Raw genomic sequence first — 20,369 nt, 5'->3', positions numbered from 1 at the left:
TAAATAAATAAATACAGCTGTGAAAGTGTAAAAAACATGTAAAAACTTTTAAAAAAAAGAAAGGAAAGTTCAAGAAAAAACATGTTTTATTTTCTGTCCAGCAAGACATATAATCTTATTAAAGAAGTTTTACAAAAGAAAAATAAGCTTAGTTAAGGAAAAAGTGTCTTAGTGACTATACTGTTTTTAAATTTTATTGTATTTTATGCACAGCACTTTGAGTGACATGTGTTGTTGTAAAAATGCTATATAAATAAAGGTTGCTTTTATTTCATTTGATTTATAATTTTATCGTAACCCTTGTACTATCCTAGGCACTTTAACGTTGGGAGTTGGGTCTTCTAGACCGCCTAGACAGTGCGCTGAACCTTTTTTCTTCAATGATTTGTGATCCTCACTGGTGTCCATGGATTACATGAAATCTTTCCACTTTTATCCACCTTTGTCATGGTAGGGAGAACACGTCAATGGAAGGATGGGGTCATCTAAGATAGCACAAGGGTTATAATAAGCATCCCTGGTAAGACCATTGGCAAATTTTCAAGAAACAAAATACACATTTTAAGAATTTCTGACTTTTTTCTAAGAGGCCTTTTCCTGCAGTTTCTTTAACTTTTGAAAGTAAACCAAAAAGAGAGCCTAAAACTAAGGAAATACCTAATTTTGTGGTGGTGTTCAACAGTTCTTAGCGGGCTAATAGTATTACCCCTTAAATGTTAAAACTATTCAAACGCGTGGAAGTGTTCACCTGTTAACAGGATTGTTTTGATGCTGAATGTGGGAAACACCTACAGTACATGGTAGAGGTGACAGTGACCAGCCTTATGTTTGGGTGACATAAAAAAATGTTTTACTTAAAGAGCAACATTTTTAATGCACTGAAAAAGTGGTTAAAGAAATATTGGTTATTTAATGTCAAGATAATTGAAAAGTGAATGATTCAGTATTAGGAAGCAAGCATATGGATATTTCTTGTCTCGGGTGTCAGCAGGATCTCACCTGGGATACCTGTGTAGCCTCTTCTAAGAAGCGTTTCATCTCCTCTTCTCCATACGCAACATTCATTGCAGAGCCACTGGTGAGAGGACGGATGTATAGGAAGGAGAGAAATCGAGTGACAGAACCATGAAGAAAGAGAGGCCATTGAGCAAGAAAGAGTATGAACTTCAAATGGTTGTTAAAAACACTCATTATCTCACTATTGCATCACCATTACCATAGGGAACAAGGCCTAGAAACTCAAATTAAGAGGCAAGAAAGAGAGAAAGAAGAACTGCTATTTAGGTCGAAAAGCACTTGAGGCGCTTCAAAATGAGATCAGAACCTAATCGTTTAAAAACAACAGATTTATGCAAGTGTTTCCATCTTTTTCCGTGGTTTTTGTTTTTAGCCAGGTTGCTTAAAAGCAAGGGGACAAATGTCAAAGAAAGGCCAGAGGGTTCTGTCCAGTTTTTATTTCTCACATGTCAAAAACTCGCTGGACAAAGACTGATGCTTCTTTCACAGTTGTGCAAAAAAGACAGAGCTAGTTAAAAATGAAACTGTGCACAAATTGGGACTTGAGTCCATGACTTGGCCTTGAGTTGGACTTTGATGTTTCACAAAGTAGCTTGAGAAATTGCATTGAGGAATTATTTTACTTTTTTGAAGGCTAACAAAAAATGACAATCTACAGATGTTTTGTAATCGGTGTTTAAATGAGCGTCAAGAAAACGAGAGCATTTCATTGCACAACTAAAGTGGCCATCACAGCATGTTGCCATGTTGTAAATAAAAGGAACCCTACAGAGAAAAAGAAATGCTGCTGCGAATAAAAAAAACAACAACAACCTGCAAATTAAAAAAACATAACGGAAGAGGGTTATAGGAGTTTATCTGCCATGGATAAAAAAGAACAGGATAATGAATTGGAAAAACCAATGAGAAAGTAAGTGAATATGTTGGTGTTCAATATCACTATGTGTACTTTTTAATTTGCTATTCGCTTAGGCCATGTAGCCCCAGGTTGGAAGGTAAACTGGAAGATGCCGGTTTATTGTTAGCTTCAGCTAACACGGAGAAACCTAGTGTGCAGAAAGACCACTAATGAGAGGAGAATCGATTTGTGTAGCTTTACTCCAGCTTGCAGCAAAACACAGTTCCATGTACCACCAGAGCAGTGTCTGCCCCAGACAAACTGACAACAGGTACTGAGAACCTTGAATGAAAATACATCAAAGTGGAAACAACTCACGATTAAATACTTCCGGCACCCTATTACTGTAGATGTTATAGTTTTTATCACTAATAATCATGCTTATGATAATCTGAGGCATGAGTAACAAAAGTTATTTGAATGAATGTGAAGCTGCTTTTTTTATTTGAAGCGTTTTTATTTTTGTATCGCAGCAGCAGCTTTAGTTTTCTTTCTTGCAGTATTTAATTTATTTGCAACATCATTTCTTTTTTTTGTAGCATTTCTCTTATTTCCAACATAAATTCTTTTTATATTCAGCAGTGTTTCTATTATTTGCAGTTGATTTTATTGCTTGCACAGTTACTTTTTTTTTTTTTTTACTGCCATGGCAAGTCTTGGCCACTGCAGACAACCCAGTCTCAACCACTTAAAAAGGGTTTTATTTTAGCAAACAATCACTCGAGTGCATCAAATGAAACAGTCAAAAATTAGTCCAAGAGTTGATAGTACTGCATATTAATGTAAAAATAAAATTCAGAGTAGAAACTCTGTTAATTTTCCGGCTTTATGAAATACCCACATGTAGTTAGGCCCCACTACTTAATTAAGCTACACCACTAGCACCACAGTGGTCTTTTGATCATTGATCTCCTTTTGGTTGTTACCTGAGAACATATGAGGGCCGCAGAAGACAGGGATACCCCACCTGGTTGGCAAAGGCAAAGGCATCCTCCTGTCAATACAAAGCAGGACTTTAAAACAAAATCACTGAAAACAAATTAATTCAAATATAAGAGCATATTAAAAAAACACAACCATAACATATTTTATATACCCCTCATAAAGGTTTACATTTCACAGTTCACTGTAACCAACCAGCCAGCAGTTTTTGACAGTAAAACATGGCTAACACCACCTGTGGGCCCAAATTACATTTTTTTAACTCATTTTTTTGGTCTAAATCTAGGTTGATGGCAGTTTTCTTGGTTGGGTTGCTTTACAGGAGGTTTCTTTTTTTAATGACTGTTTTTAAGTAAGGCTGAATTCATTTGTTCTATTGAAAATGTCCACAAACGGAGATCATTCTGCTTCAGTTTCTTGTAATTTTAATGATTCATGGGTCAGATAAATATTTTCAGTTTTCTAAGACTGCACTCTCGTGTCCTTAACTGCTCATTTACAAGCACATACTTCCGCACGCATGCACACAAACTGTTGAAAAATTCTTCATCGTTATTATAATCATAGCTCTTTCTCTCCACTCCATCTCTCCTCGGGCTTAGAATTTTTATCTCACTCATTACCCAGTGTTCACTCAGGGTGTAGCAGCATTTATAAACACAAAATAGTTTCCCCGAGATGCACGAAGCATCTTCCCATGACTCTGCCAGAGTTATTCCAGCCCATTAAACCAAACTGCCTCTTCAAGGCTGGTATGTAAGGAGAACAGGCAGACAGGCTGAGGAGAGACACAGGACCTGCAGTTTATGCGTGTACTCAATAATCACTCCTCATTGGCAACTCGAAACATGAAAAACAAAAATGAAGAAAGGTTTTAGCTCTGGAAGCAGACACTTGATGTCGACCCTCTTTAATTCTACGGAGTTTGCATCATTTAGATCAGGGGTCGGGAACCTTTTTGGCCAAGAGAGCCATAAACGCCACATATTTTTAAATGTAATTTCGAAAGAGCCATACAATAATGTTGTGTCCTTTTCCCACACTGAGGCACGGAGACTCTTTTAAGGTTCTTTATTCTGGTTACTGTAGACCGCAAGAAACGCCGTTCAATTAATTCAGCAACTCCTGAATCTCTCCCGCCGAGACGAGAGCGCTTCTCCCAACTTTATATTCCCCCCTCCCGCTCCAGCCCTCCCATTTCCTTTATTCGGCCCATAGCTGAACCCCATTGGTCCAAACTCCCTAACAACAGGCTGAGCGACAGAATTGAGGGCCAATCAGATCTCTGCCTGATCGATGCGTTACATGAACTCCAGAACTTTTAACGCGGCCCAACAGCCACCCAGTCCAACTCAGTCCGCGACAATATGTTTAAAACTAAATATACAATTGAATGTGTGCATTTGATGTAATTTCAACACTTTTAAAGTACAATAGGTCTGTGGATTCTTTTTAAAAACTTCATTATTCTGTTGCTAATAAATGATGAGTATTTCTCGTGGTAGTTCTGCTGATGGTCTAGTCTAGTTGATACGTGGTGAGTTTCTGCTTCATGCAGGCGTTGAGACTTTAAACGGGATCTTAGGTCTGAATGTTCTTTAGATGTGGACAAGGAACCAAACACTCACTCCCACGCTGCAGTGAGTGACGGGCAGCGGGTTTACGTTTTTACAATCCCTGCGCGATTCACCTGCTGCCGGTCCCCCCCCTCCCCCCCGGCTTTCTTCCTCACACATCCCGTCCCCGAAACTATGCGCTCTTCCTCAGAGACGGGAGCGCGCAGCTTTAGGCACGGCAATTCACAGGTTTCCGGGTGGTACAAACTCTGTGAAATAATAGATAATAGTAAAGGATTTTCAAGGATTTGTCTGCGAGCCACATGTGACCATCAAAAGAGCCATATATGGCTCGCGAGCCATAGGTTCCCGACCCCTGATTTAGATGAACCCAGTGTCAAATCAAGGTTGTCAGACACAGGACAAAAGTGTAATAATGGGGGATGTAAAAAAGGCTAAAGAAGTTTTTACAAAACTACAAATTAAAGGCAATACCTATCAAAATGCATTAAATAATTAAAAACTGTTTTAGAAATTGATATGACTGAGTTTCCACTGAAGTTGATGTTTATGTGCTGAGGTCTCCTTCAATTACAACTGCTCACAAAAGTTAACGCAAAATAATTCACCCTTAAATTTTCAAAAAGTCATGAACTGATTTACACAGAAAGTCATTTTTCTGTTTTTCTCTTACCAGGGAGCTCAGTGCCCTCCATGGGGCCTGGGACACCTCCAGCTCATCGAGGATTCTTGAAAAGACAGAGCGTTCCTCAGCCCGGTCAATCTGCAAAGGGCTCGTCCCGAGAATTTTCACCCCACTCATGTGCAGCGGGATGGCCAGGTTGTTGGGAATCTGACCTCCCACTGACACAATGCTACCAGAGCAATCCTGTAGGTGAACATTTAAAAATCGCAGATGCAGTAACTTCCAGAAGAGAACAGACATCAAATCCATCACTGCCTATGTCCACAAATGCTTTGCATCTCCATTAATGTCTTAAAAGGAGTTAGTTAAAAGTTCAAAAGTGACAGTTCTAGATGTTGTGCCTTTAAATGAATAAGTTTAGAACATCTTTTTCTTTAAACGCACATATTGAAGTTAAGTTATGTTTTATGTTTTATGACGGCAAACATATGTGTGCCAACTTTAAAATTAGTGTACAGTTTTGTTTGGCTAAATATGCGTTTTACTTTTTCAGAAAAAGTGAAGTAAACAAATGATGGGAGTAACATTTGGACCACTACTTCCAGTTCGTTCTAAATCCAACGCTGGATCGTATGGAGAAATATTACCTCTGGCTAATGTTTAGTTATCAAGCATAACGGTGCTTTGGTTTGCTAAAAGTAAGGTTGTGGAAACACTTGTGACTAATGGAGGCATGCACTTTGGGCAACTAATATATATTGCAACAAGTTCTTCATCCTAGCATCTTAGGTCAGGAAAAAAATGTAAATGTGTTTTTATTTGCATTTGGAACCTTGTTATGACCGTCTCTGACTCAGTGGGTGACCGAACAGACCAAGGACCCTTTTTGTGGAGGGACACTACATTTGTGAAACACTGGTGAAGGTGCAAGTAAGGACTTGCTTAGCTGAAATAAAATTAAAGTTTTAATTCGAATATTTTTGTGTTTAGTAGAGAACTAGTTTATGTGAATGTGTATCTGCTTCAGTATGTCCTTTTTTATAACGACATAAAGCCTCCTTTTCCTTTCTTAGGGATCCAAGAGGAATGTTGTTTCCATGGCAATGCCAGGTTGTAGCTCTTCATTATTTATGCGCTTGCTCTCCTGTGTCTGCCTAGGGTTTATCTCCATGCTCTAATGCCATATTAATCACACACACACACATATACAAAGGTAAAAAGGGGATTTGAGTTTTAAGGACAAATTGATGGCAAGGCTGTTTCCCTGAGCAAACAAACATTTAATCGCGTTGTGATCCCATCATAACTTGAACTGGATTATGGTTCCTCTGCGGGAGAAAGTCGATGAAAATCATCATCATCATCATGAAAACAATGTCTTCATGAATATCTGCACAATGATCCTTTTGACCTTACTAGACTCAGGACAAGTTCAAGTTTATGACAGAGACAAAGCATAGTAAAAGGTCATAACAAATTTTGCATAACCAAACTCTTTTCGAGTTACCTTACCCATTAAATTCTGATAAAAATTTTTACTCTAAAACTATTTATGCTAGAGGTATGGCAAAAGTTAGGAGATCTACAGAAACCAGAAATCAAAGGAAAATAAAACAGATAAAGACGAATCCTGATATCTGTAAGGCCTACAAACTTCTCACCTGCTTTAACACCAGAGCTGTAACTCCGGTGTTTACATTCTTTTCACTATCAGAATTCTTCAAGCAATAGTGTAATTCCAGTGGATTCTGAAGTGGAGAAAGGTGGCCTTGAGCTGATTTGCAACACTTCAGAGTAGTGAAGTGATTATGCAACCACTGTAAGTCAGCTGACTTTGATGCAGATCAAAAAGTAACGGTCGGTTAAAGAGCATGTGTTATTTACCGTAGGTGTAGACAGTGACGTCTCCAGTGTAAAACACTCCAATAAAAAACTTGTTTTTCTGTGTTTTTAGCATGGTCTTTGTCGCATTTTCTGATAATTGAGGGCATATATAAAAAAAAATTTGGTTAAAATTGCTTTTCTGAAAATTTCTTTATTCAAATAATTGAGCTGGTCCTTGGAAAAGCTTTAAGTTGTGATGTAAAAGCCACAATCAGTGAGCCTCAAGCTCCCTACTGCACTCCATTCCAGAGCATCCACTTGCAGATGACTATGTCCATGTACGTCTTTGTTTTCCTCGTCCAACCTGGCATCTGGTTATAAACTGTATGACTGGATAGCTCCGATATTTATTGCTCACCTTTGTTGGGTTGGAGTTTTGAGGGGCTGTAAGCTAGCCAGAGAGTGTGTAAACAAACGTATGATGAGGAGGGGGTGAGCTTCTCTGCCCCAACAGAACTGCCTCCAATGAGAGGCAAATTTCTAAGGAACTATTGCCGCAGTGCAGAAACAATGCCCTAGAACAGGGGTGTCCACACTTTTGGTGTGCATGTGAGCTAAATACTGTTTAATAAACATAGTAACCCTTGTGCTATCCTAGGAACTTTAACATTGGGAGTTGGGTCATTTAGACCCACTAGACAGTGCTCTGAACCTTTTTTCTTCAATGATTTGTGAACCTCACTGGTGTCCATGGATTACATGAAATCTTTCCACCTTTATCCACCTTTTTCATGGTAGGAATGACACGTCAATGTAAGGGTGGGGTCATGTAAGATAGCACAAGGGGTATTATGAACTATTAGTACATTGTTTGTGTACTGATAATTTCAAAAATTATACAGTAAGACTGAACAAATCTTTGTCAAGAGATACTTTTGTATTAACATTTGAGGCGTTTTATTACAAAAACAGAAAGCAGTGACTATCGTATTTCGTGCTCTGCTGTAAACCGTGCAATGGGAGAGCATGGCATTTCTAAAGCACAGCTGGCTCAGTGAGCAGCGCGTGCTACAGGAAAACACTGCTGCTTTAGTGAACTCGGATCTATCGGGCGGGAACTGCTGAGACACGTGGGGCAATCTGGGCCTAAATAAACCCACTGGAGGTGTTTATTGAGGCCTTCTGCCGGGGACTTGGCGTGTCGTGGGGCAGGTAGCGACTTTCTGATGACAGGCAGAATTTGCCCTCAGTGTATTTAAACACGCATGTGCAGTGACGAATGTATCAGTGGATGTTCGATTGGCCGTGCTGCATGTCAATCAAGTTATGTACTTCTTGGTGAAGATTTTGATTCATTGATGGATTTTTTAGAAGAAAAAAATAATGGAGGGGGGGGTTATCTTTTCTGGCCTGTGATCTACCCTCATGTCCTTGAAGATCGGCCGTGATCGACGTAATGAGCACCCCTGCCCTAGAACATGAGTTTGTTTTTTTTTGACTTGAAATGACATAATCATGATTAAAAGTCCACTAGGAACACTTTTACAATAGATTTGAAGATGATCGGAGTGGGACTTTAACATCAATATGTCTCATTTTATTTAACTTCAGCTTTTTTTTCTTTCAAGAACAGCACAAATAACCAGCACTTTGTCATCCCCTCGATTATTACCAGTCAAGTTTTGAGGGGACTGTAAAACGTTGGTGTTAATTTCAGAGCATTTCATGGACAGACCTCTCAGTACAGTACATAACTAATCTTTTGTCCCTTGGACCACAAAATATTCACTTTCTTTTGGTTCCTATGATCCATTTGAACAAAGTTGTGGTGACCAATCTTTTCAGGTTACACCTCTCAAACTGTGAAATGACCTGCGGCCCCCATCAAGAGTTGCTGACTCAGTTCAGTGTTTCAAAGAAACAGCTCAATACACTTTTATTTCAGCTGGCTTTTAGTTGCCAGGTTTTAAATTGTTGCTATATAACTGCTTTACTGTTGAAGTCATAGCCCCCTTAAAGTTCCGGTTTTATATTATTGCTGATAACTTCTTTCTCACAAAAACCCACACAGCTGCTCATATTTTTTATGTTTGCGTTAATACATACAAGACAATACCGTGTGGGAGGAATATTTATTTTTTCCCACCAGACAAAAGTTTCTCAGCTCAACTAAACAAAAGAGGTGGTGTGTTTTACTAATGTTTATCCACCTCAAGAAAAAAATCTTTTGCATTTTAACACATTGTTTTACTAATTATATTATAAATAAGATGTACATTAGATTTTATATAAGCCTTTTGTAGATTTTCTGGGTCCTCTGGCATCAATCTTGGTCCAAACTGGGTCAGTGCAGGACCACTGATCTTCATGAGGATTCTGTTTTATTGTGTATAACAGCTATAACAATACAGTAAATTATATAGATTCATTAAAACAATTAAATAATCTGCCCAATGTCATGAAAAGAGACCTTTCTATGTTTTTCTTAGGAAATATGAGGTATACGATGGGATGCACTGTGGTGTTGGTGATGTCCTAACCTCCTGCTGGGTGATATCAAGGATGCGCTCCAGGGTTAACTCTTCAAAGTAGAGGCGGTCACACTCATCAAAGTCAGTGCTGACCGTCTCAGGATTGTGATTGACCACCACTGTCTTCTTGCCCAGTTGCCTCAAGGCTCTGATAGCGGATACAGCACACCAGTCAAACTCAACACTGCTACCTAGTGAATGAAATGGGAGGCGTTATTGTACGCATGCAGATCTTAACTGGAATTCAGGATTCACAAAGTGATAACAAAAGGGGGGGAAAAAAACATTTTTTAATGCATCTTAATTTCTTTCTCATAACTTTTAATCAACCAGATAAAAATAATTTTGCTCAAAAATTTCCTTTAAAATTTGCTGCATCCTGGGCTTCATCACTGGACCAAAGCTACCAAACAGTTGACTCAAATCACAGTGTGGTGCAGAGTGAAATGCTTCTGCATTGAGTTTTAAAATACTTCTAAAAAGTAACCTTCATTAATATCAAAATACTAATTTACTAGATAGTTGATTTGCTTGTGGAGATTTTGTCATTCAGGTAACCTAATGACAGAATATCAGTTCTTCAGCAGGTAACCAACTTAAAAGGTTCCTCTATGATTTTACATAAACTTTCAAATTCATGGCCTGAAGGTAATAAAATCCCATAAAAGTTCCAAAAAAAAAAAGAAAACTGTTCAATATTAGACTCACCAATGTGGTATGGTCCACAACCAAGAACCATAATCCCCTTGTCTTGAAAGTCTAGATCATGCTCCTGATGTCAATCAATGACGAAAAGGATTTCAAGGATTCAGTAAGAATCATATTTGTTATTCTTTTAATAAAGTACGTGTGACAAAATTAAGAATACTTACTTGACCATTATAAGTACAATATAGGTAGTTGGTCATAGCTGGATACTCTGCTGCCAAGGTGTCGATCTATTTAAAAAAAAAGTTCAAGATTTTAATCTAAAACTGGAAAAAAAGAATTATCAATAAGAAGAATCTTTTTTTTTGTTTTATTTTTCTGGGAAGTCGATTTACACTATCATTAAATATTGACATTGATTTTAAAACAAAAAGTTAATAGTAACTGTAAATAGTTAGATATAGACAGTCTGGCTTAGAGCCAATACTACAACAGTCAAAGAAAGGGGTAGAACTAGCTTATTCTAATCTTTCTATGAATATAAATGTTATTTTCTTAGTATTTTTAAATATGTATTGCGATTAAGAATACCTAAAAACACATGTCTGTGCTATAAAATAATCAGATGAAAATGTTATATGAAAGAGTCAAAAAGGATTCTAGAAATAATTGCATAAAAAGGTTTGCAGGGAGGTACAGAAAAACAGCATAATCAGAAGAATCTGGTGGAGCAGCTTGAGACCTAAATTGTTTTCATTTCCTTTGTTTTTCTGAGTCTTCTCTGTTCTGCTTCCTTGGCCTATTTTTAGATGTATTTACTTTGCTTTGGAGCTTGACTGTTTTATTATAAAGTTAAATAATGATTCAAATAAGCCAAGTCTATGACTCATACAGCTGTGTCTACTCACAAGAACAACCAACTACCTAACTAACTCACATGTTCCCAAAATGCAACATTCTACAAGTACATTATGAGATTGTACAGCCTATAACCTCAGAAGGGAAGAAAAGAAGAATGTGAAGGGAAAGCCACGTGTTTGTGAGCTAAATGAAATTAAATTCTTATTATCTTATAAAAATATTCTTAATTATAATTACCATTGATTATTACATCTCATCCATCTAGAAAGCACCTTGTTACAGTGAACAGGCAGTATTTGTAAAGACTGAAAACAAACACGTTGGTCAACGTGTCATTTTAATCACGTCTCCCTCTCTTTATATCACGCATCTGTTTGTTCAATTAAAAAAGAAGCCATTTAAATGCTAGATACTAATCAAACAAATTTAATGTAGGATCACAGTTCTAGTATTTATTTTTTAATTCTTTTATCTTTCCAAAACTATCTGTAAATTTGTAAGAAACAACAAAAAAAAAAAGGTTCACCAGTGTAACCATTATGACCTCTTTACATTTTCAGCAAAAAACAGAACTGCCAATAATTAATAAAAACTTTAATATTTCTTATACTTTCTAAATAAATCTCTTAAAGACCCACTGTTATTTAAAAACATGGCAGTTATGCTCAGTGTAGCTCTCTAAATAAACAGATCAATGACACATCCGTTCCCAATGGTCTTATGGTTATTATTATGCAGTTTTTAGCCAAAATCCCCCCCTTAAAAAGGTGTTGTTTTCTAGGACATAGTTTCTGCAGAGCGGCAGTAGTTCATTAGAAATTCACGCCTGAGTTGGGGGCAAGACTCTTGGCAAGAAGTAAGCCCGCCCCTTTTTCCTGCGATCCACCTGTTTACACTCTTTGCCACTATGGAGCTTGTTCGCCCGCTGATTGTACCTTCAGTGTCACAGATATAATCTTTTTCAAACGGTATTTCATTCGTCTGCTCCTGATTCAAAACTATTTGAATAAAGAAATGAAATTTTTAGCTTTATTTTATCAAAGCTTATATGCACTCAATCATGACAAATTAGAACATGCCAAAAGCAAAAAAAGGACATTTTAATCGGAGTGGATCTTTAAACAACTTAAAACTTTGTTAAAACACTTGAATTACCAACATAAATAAATGTAAAAACTCTAAAACATGAAAATGTTCTGTGGTTACTTTTGCTCTTTCTTTAAATCCTTTTAATGTTCCTAATTCGTGATTATTAGGTTTAAAAGTAAATATGTTAAATCTGAACAATTTTGCAAAAATATGCTGACAGATTATTTACTCAATTAGGAGAAAACCAGTCTATTTAAATGTTTGTTTGTCACCCCGGAAGCCTCACCTGTTTGACCCAGGGTCTGATACCACGAGCAAGCCTCAGCTCTCTGGTTCCTGTCTCATTACCGCCCAGAATCCGACCAATCTGCTTATCTGAAAAGCCGTCCTGCTTGGCCTTCAGCAGCAGCTCTCTGGGTATTGTGTTACTGTTGAAACAATGCAAGAATCAAAAAGTGAGAATAAAAAACTAAAAAAAAAGCTCTAAACAGCTCACAATGTCCAGTTAAGAGAAACATTTTAAGCATTTAGTCACTTGCAACATTTTCAAAGTATAAAAGTGAGTTTTTAAAACTTGCAAGAACACTTTGAACAATTTTAATTTATCTTTTTTTTAATATCAGCTGCACTTTTATTTTCATTCCCTCATATATGTATTCACTCTTTCACAAGCAAAATGTGAAACATATATATGGTTTTGTTTTCTCCAGCAATAAAATAAATGAGCAGCCAAGAAAATATCAAACTCTATTAATCATCTAAAAAGGTACAAAGACATCAACATTGCACCAAGGAAAAATTTGCTTTGCAAACAGGGATACTTTATGTCATTTATGTCTGTTAAGCCTTTCAAGTTAACTGGATTATATTTCATTTAGTGGCAAATTTTGGTTCTAATACACAGGCAAGACAAGTAACAAACAAAAGATTAAACCAAAAGTGAAGCAACCACAGGGAAAAGTCTAGTAAGCTTTAAAGGTCCACTCCTGTGAAAATTGTGTTTTTGGTGTTTTAACATGTTCTCATGTTCGCATTTGTCTTATGGTGGAGGACAAATTAAAAGAAAATTAAGATTAAAACTTTGTTTCTATGTATTTCCCTATTCAAATCGTGGTGATTTAGGAGCTTCATGAAAAAAAAATCCTGCTTGAAGAAGCATATAAATAACTTTTATGTTTTTTCATCCTCGCTGGTATCACCAGGTATAAAACAGCCCCACTAACTTCACTACAAAATTAACTAGTGAAAAGAGTTAATAGTGTGGAGTTCCGAATTAAACTTAAAACTGGAAGAACAATGTCAAAAGAAGAGAAAAATACAATATACAATTTGTTCCAGAAAATCTAGTCACTTACAGAGCTGGGCCCATCAAAGACACACGGAAAAATACGTTTTTGCATATTTGTAAGTGTGACTTAGTTGGGGAATTACTTTAAGTTTTCAAAGACTTTATCTTTGATTAAGACAAGAGAAAAACTAATAAAACTTCAACATGTTCACTTTTTGTGTAGCTACATAAAATATGTTATTTTTGTGTAAATCTTATCAAGCATATTGTGATCATATAATTGTTGAGAAAATTACAGTTGCTTTTGCACCAACATTGAAATAAATATTAAAAAAATAATCAACATTTAGAAAGAATATATTTGTTTTTTGTAAGGTTACATAAAATTGCTTGTTAATAAACTGAAGGGAAAAAACAACTATCAGGGTAAAATTTCAAATAATTTAGTTGAAAATTATTACGGAAAACTAACTTAACTTGTATTTCATTTAGAAAAAACAGCTGCAACTTCCAGCTTTTTCTGCCACAATTATCACAAAACTGCATGTGAAATTGTGGAGGGACTGTACATCAATACAGACTATGATTTTCTACTTCTTTCAATTTTTGGATGCGGGTGTGCCGCGGGATTTTTGTGTGTCTTGGCTCAAAAGTGGTTGAAAAACACTGCTCTATTGACATGGAGTTTAATAGTTTCTTTAAAAATGTTATCAAATAGGTCCCAAAAGTCTACCTCCTTTTACCTCACAAGATAGCCAATAATATAAAATGTAGATTGCCAAATTATAAATATTGCTTTTTATAACATTTTTCTTTATCCTACACATTGAGTTCAGAGAAATCTGTCCAATTTCATCCACATAATACATTTAAAAAGGCTGCATCATAGATGTTTGAACAAAACTCCCTCGTAAAGTAAGAACAATCTAATGTTGACATTTTAACAACTAGCATTAAAAAAAGTTGTTGTTTTAAAAAAACAAATAGAAAAGTCCATATTTATGAATAAGATGAGTGTAACTATTAGTAACATGTTAATCTTACAGTTCAAATTCACTCTTAACCACTCAAATGAATGGTTCCTGATTAGAGCAGCGATTTAAAAAGCTAATGAAATGCCCACTTTGCTTCACCTTCTGCCACCTCAGTCCAACACTGCTCTTCTATTTGTCTCAGCAAGTTTATTCAAAGTTTTCTGGTAGCCTGTTCCTCTGTTTATTTGCTTGTTTGTGGTACTTTAAAAACAATGCTACTTTTTCTGATAATCTTTTGTGATTCTCCTCCTACTAGTTGGTTGGCGGAGTAGAGAGAGATCAAAACCCTAAAATGCACTTTGTTGAATTTTTTTATCCAATTGTTACAAAAAGTTGTATTCAGTCCATTAAACAAAAAGACAAAAAACAGTCTGTTTACATTCATTTCTGGATAAGAGGTGAGTACCGAATCTTTGTAAGGTAGTTTGATATTCAGACAAGCACAAGTGGAAGTATAAAGTGTAACTTTTCTGTTTGTTACCTTTTATAAGTTTTAAGGTGATGTTCCAGGTGTGTTATCCTTTGGAGCTTATGGAGGAACCACTTGTCTATGGCTGTCAGTTGATGGATCTCACCAACACTCATACCTTGATGGAGGGCCTTAAAGGTAAACACGTCATACTGTCAACCATCACGTTATTTATTCATGCTAGTGAAAGTTGACATTCAGACTCCAACGTAGCTGATAAACCACCACAGACATCATGAACTTCTCTACTATCAACTATTTCTTGAGGGTCATGAGCCAGATTGGAATCATTTGCCACTATAAAATCCTTTTCACTTTGTGCAAAATTAAATAAATGGAGGTTTACTAAGCTGAAGGACTTTCCAATTACAATCTCCTTTTAACTTTTCTTTCAGAAAATCAAAAGTGTTGAAGGTTTTTAGAAAAGCTCCAGTCATCCAGGTCTTGCTCTCCCTCATAGCAGCTCCCACTCGCTGGGAGCAAACTGTGGTCAGAAACATTAATAATTAACATTTAGAAAGAATTGCTCACTTTAGCCAGGGAGAAAATGCGAGTGCTAGAGGGCACAGCCAACTCCTGTTGCAGGTCGTGGGTGTCAGCCCAGGCTTTCTTGAGTGGCAGCTGGGGAACAAAGCCGTCCACAGATGGATGACACATCCTCAAGGCCTTCTGAATACTCTCTTCAAAAGTTCGACCCACTGCCATTACCTAAATGTGATGGAGAAAAACAAAAGCATATGATTTATTGAGGCAGAAACCAAGAAACGATTGAATGAATGAGTGTTCGTCCATACCTCTCCAACACTCTTCATGGCGCTGCCTATTTCGCGGGACATGCCCTGAAAGCGGTCGAGGTCCCAACGAGGAATTTTGGTGACAATGTAGTCTAGGCTAGGCTCAAAGCAAGCGGTGGTTTTCTCAGACACGGCATTCTGGATTTCAGGAAGAGGTATTCCGAGAGCCAGCTTAGCCGCCACAAAAGCCAGGGGATACCTGTGACACAAGCACAAAGAGGGCCGGACGACCAAATACTTAAGGAGGTGGAAAAGATTTGTTAACCTTAGTAAGCTACGGTCGTTATAAAACTACACTACTAAATGTATAAAACGACTTAAAGGATGTCATGAAAATGGAAAGTACGATTGCGGGGAAGAATAATGCGAGTTACACACACCGAAGTACAGGTGATGCTGTCATCCAGTATGCTTACGGACTCACACAAACTAAATTAGTGTTTTTATCCCTGTCTCACCTACTTTACCCTAACTTACCCTTACATGTTGTTTAAGTGTTCGCTTGAGTTATTTTTGCTCTACAGGAACACAAAGCGGTCTACAACCTTGATATTTCATGCAGGCCACCTGCGTGGCCCATATAGGTTTGCCTATTTTTCGCCCACAGACACCCGTATCCACCTTTGATGGCAGGTTTGACCCAGGCAGTAGCCATCTGCGAATAAAATTTAAGTTTTATCAACATGAATGAGTAAATGTCCAAAACTTCAACAGAAGCTCTCCAGAAATATAAACTCAACCTGCTGTAACAGAGAAAAATAATGACATTATTTATTAAATTGATCTATATTTCATCACAGTCATCCCTCACTCAGTAAACACAGGCTTTTTGCTGTTAAAAAAAATTCAAAATTTCTAAAAACCTCAAACACCCAATCCAAAAAATTAACATTATGTACTGCATAATAAAAATTACATACATAAACAGTTAAATGTGTACGTGAATCTTTTGCCATTGCATCAATATGGTCTCACCCGGTTGCCTTGGATGCCAGAGCTGAGCTTCTAGAGAGCCGGGCATTAACCTCAATGATGCAGTATTCAAGAGATGAAGGGTGAAGGGCGTACTGAATGTTGCATTCACCCACAATTCCCAGGTGGCGGACTACCTTGATGGCAGTCTCGCGTAGCATGTGGTATTCCTCATTAGAAAGTGTCTGACTAGGGGCCACCACTATGGAGTCACCTGTAGAAAAAGAGAAGATGCTTTTTCAAAAGGTGAAAGTCAATTCAGCTTTTATTTTATAAAACATTTCAGATTTCTTTTTAAAGGTACGTTTGTCAGATTTTTAAAGGAAAGTTGATCACCTGTGTGAATTCCCAGTGGATCAAAGTTTTCCATGTTGCAGACAGTAACACAGTTATCAGCCACATCTCTCACCACTTCATATTCTACCTCCTTCCATCCCAGTAAGGACCGCTCCACCAGGATTTGACTGCTCATGGCCAGAGCCTGGAGAACACAGTGTTTTCAGTTCCAAACTTAGTCTAGGAACAGTAATGCCATACTTTGTTATGTCAAAGACTTGTGCACCACAAAAAAGTACAGCAAGTGTTTAGGATCAAAACCAAACACACTTTTCCTCATATCATTTTAACTGAACCATTTCAAAAATAAATATAATTATGTTGTTGATGTTTTTTTTTGTAAAATATTGAGTTTGTTATTCATTTAAGTATTTAAAGCAAAATATTTTCATATTTTATATTTCTGATAAATGTTTTGACAAAAGTATGAAGAGGTTTGCAGTTCAGGTGTTATATGGAGTTATTTTTATCAAAACTTAATACAACTAACATTTGCAGCTATAATTACAAAAACTTCTGCAAAATTTGTTTTACATTTTACGTTTTTTTACATTTTAAAGGATACAAAAACTTGTTTTTGTCCATTTACAATTATATTATATTATTGTATTTTAAACGCTCATGTATAGACGGATAGTTTTCTTTAGACCATGATGGAGCAAAGAGCATCTCTCCCTTTGTTCACTTACATGCACAGGGTGGGTTTAAAAATGTGATTATCTGGCAGAGCATCAAGGATTGAGAAATTTTACCTCATTTAGAACAAATAAAGAATGAATTTTTGTGAGTTTGTGCTTGTTAAATTCAGTTTTTTTCTCCAGCAGTATTACACTGACCAGACAAAAGAAAATGTTGACCTTTTCACCAAATCCTTTTTTCTGAAAGATCAATCTAAAGTTTGACAATGTTTTTTGGATTGTTTTTTCATGAACATCTGGTGTCAATTCAGGTTTTTGAGATATATTGCTCCAAACTAAAACAACGGATGGATGTACCATATCCAGCATTTGTCAGTTATCCCACAGGCTACAGTGGTGGACAAAATTGTTGGTAGCCCTCAGTTAAAGAAAGAAAGTCCACAATGCTCACTGAAATGACTTGAAATGTTCAAAAGTAACAATAAATTAAAATGTATTGAAAATTCAATAATCAAAATCAGCCATTACTTTTGAGGTATTTATTAACAGAAGAATTTATTTAAAAAAAAAACTAATGAAATAGGGCTGGACAAAAATGATGGTACCCTGCATAAAAGACTAAGAACTATTTGCCCAGGGGGTCTTGATGAACTCAGGTATGTCCTTTAATTGACATCACAGCTGTTTTCAAACCCATAATCAGTCAGTCTGCCTATTTAAAGGGAGACAAATAGTCACGTTGCTGTTTGGTGAAAAGGTGTGTACCACACTGAACATGGACAAAAGAAAGCGAAGGAGAGAATTGTCCCAGGACATTAGAAACTAAATTATAGACAAACATCGTAAAGGTAAAGGCTATAAAACCATCTCTAAGCAGCTTGAAGTTCCTGTGACAACAGTGGCACATATTATTCAGAAGTTTAAGACCCACGGGAGAGTAGCCAACCTCCCTGGAGATGGCGGGAAGAGGAAAATTGATGACAAATTGAGGAGACGGATAGTTGGAACTGTATCCAAAGAGCCTAGAACAACCTCCAAAGACATTAAAGGTGAACTCCTAGATCAAGGCACATCAGTGTCAGATTACACCATTCAGCGTTGTTTGAGCCAGAGTGGACTTCATGGGAGACGACCAAGGAGGACACCACTGTTGAAAGGAAATCCTAAAAAAGCTAGAGTGGAATTTAAAAAAAAAGCATGTTGACAAGCCACAAAGCTTCTGGGAAAATGTCCTTTGAACAGATTAGACAAAACTGGAGCTTTTTGGTAAGGCACATCAGCTCTATGTTCGTAGACTCAAAAATGAAGCATACGTCGAAAAGAACACTGTCCCTACTGTGAAACATGGAGGAGGCTCAGTTCTGTTTTGGGGCAGATTTGCTGCATCTGGCACAGGGTGTCTTGAATTTGTGCAAGGTAAAATGAAATCTCAAGATTATCAAGGCATTCTGAATAGAAATGTGCTGCCTAGTGTTAGAAAGCTTGGTCTTAGTCGCAGGTCATGGGTCTTCCAACAGGACAACGATCCAAAACACACAGCCAAAAAAAACCAAGAATGGCTCAGAGAAAAGCGTTGGACTATTCTGAAGTGGCCTTCTATGAGCCCAGATCTGAATCCCATTGAACATCTGTGGAAGGAGCTGAAACATGCCATTTGGAGAAGACACCCGTCAAACCTGAGACAACTGGAGCAGTTTGCTCATGAGTGGGCCAAAATACCTGTGGACAGGTGCAGAAGGCTCATTGACAAATACAGAAACCGTTTAATTGCAGTGATTGCCTCAAAAAGTTGTGCAACAAAATATTAAGTTATAGGTACCATTAATTTTGTCCACCCATATTTCATTAGTTTGTTTTTTTAAATAATTCTGTTAATCAACAAATCAAAAGTAATGGCTGATTTTGATGATATAATTTTCAATAAATTTTAATTTATTGTTACTTTTTAACGTTTCAAGTCATTTCAGTGAGCATTGTGGACTTTCTTTCTTTAACTGAGGGCTACCAACATTTTTGTCCACCACTGTTTGCATTTATACATAAATATCTCCCAAGTCATTTATCTTAGATAAAATAAATTTAAAAAACTTGACAAGGACACTTTTGCTACATTTCCCATAGATGAAAGTACTTTTGTTTTTGCTAAGAGATCGAGAGTGAGCTTTCTGAACGTCTGCCCTGTCCTTGATCCAAACCTGAAAAACCACTTTTAACTTTAAAAAAAGGACTTGCTGGCTCAGGTAAAACAGAAACTTCAGAAGTGCTTGCATTAAGCCCTTACTTACCAAGTTTATCAACATTTTAGGGAAAGGTTGATCAAAATGTAGCCTCCTTTTATGACATGTAGACTATGGTACAGAGATAAATTTATGGTTGTAGTCTGACCTTATGGGCGGTTTCCTCCAGCTTCTCTTTGTTAGCACACAGACCAGAACCCAATCCTCCTAAAGCATAAGCGGATCGTAACATGACGGGGTAACCAATCTGCTCCGCTGCCTTTAAGGCATCAGACACCTGAAACATGCACAAGTTATTTGTTTTTTCTTTACCTTTTCTTTTTTTTTTTACAAAAAGACATACATCTAGATTAAGTTTTCATTTAGTTTGGCTGGACTTGGACACTTACCGATTCTACAGCAAAACTGGGTGCAATCTTCTCATTGATCTGCATAAGCTTGTCAGCAAACAACTGTCTGTCCTCTGTGGCTATTATGGACTCCACTGGTGTTCCAAGAACTTTCACTTCATACTTCTCCAAAATCCCACTCTGGAATAGTTCTACACCTGAGGATTAATTTACAAAAAATAAATAATAATACATAAAAA

At 37.0% G+C, this 20,369-nt stretch overlaps 1 protein-coding gene across 4 annotated transcripts in view; it reads right to left on the bottom strand.

Moving 5' to 3' along the window:
• The window catches only part of cps1 (carbamoyl-phosphate synthase 1), a 53,968-nt gene that overhangs the window by 19,385 nt on the left and 14,214 nt on the right, over window positions 1-20,369 (bottom strand). For all 4 annotated transcript variants that reach the window (XR_002872518.1, XM_023950956.1, XM_023950954.1 and 1 more), the window contains exons 15-28: window positions 20,170-20,327; window positions 19,929-20,057; window positions 16,906-17,050; window positions 16,573-16,783; window positions 15,598-15,796; window positions 15,335-15,511; window positions 14,816-14,934; window positions 12,299-12,440; window positions 10,287-10,352; window positions 10,123-10,186; window positions 9,424-9,605; window positions 5,108-5,302; window positions 2,842-2,909; window positions 1,000-1,075 (exon numbers count right to left, since the gene is read on the bottom strand). Coding sequence is in view for 3 of the 4 variants with exons in the window: in XM_023950956.1 (XP_023806724.1) it covers window positions 1,000-1,075; window positions 2,842-2,909; window positions 5,108-5,302; window positions 9,424-9,605; window positions 10,123-10,186; window positions 10,287-10,352; window positions 12,299-12,440; window positions 14,816-14,934; window positions 15,335-15,511; window positions 15,598-15,796; window positions 16,573-16,783; window positions 16,906-17,050; window positions 19,929-20,057; window positions 20,170-20,327 (1,931 nt within the window). In the remaining variant the exon portion in view is untranslated. The remainder of the gene's footprint in view (window positions 1-999; window positions 1,076-2,841; window positions 2,910-5,107; window positions 5,303-9,423; window positions 9,606-10,122; window positions 10,187-10,286; window positions 10,353-12,298; window positions 12,441-14,815; window positions 14,935-15,334; window positions 15,512-15,597; window positions 15,797-16,572; window positions 16,784-16,905; window positions 17,051-19,928; window positions 20,058-20,169; window positions 20,328-20,369) is intronic.

The sequence above is a fragment of the Oryzias latipes genome, chromosome 21, assembly GCF_002234675.1.
Source record: "Oryzias latipes chromosome 21, ASM223467v1".
Lineage (NCBI taxonomy): Eukaryota > Metazoa > Chordata > Actinopteri > Beloniformes > Adrianichthyidae > Oryzias > Oryzias latipes.
Note: the sequence above shows the minus strand (reverse complement) of the source record. Positions and strands in the feature narration are given on the sequence as shown.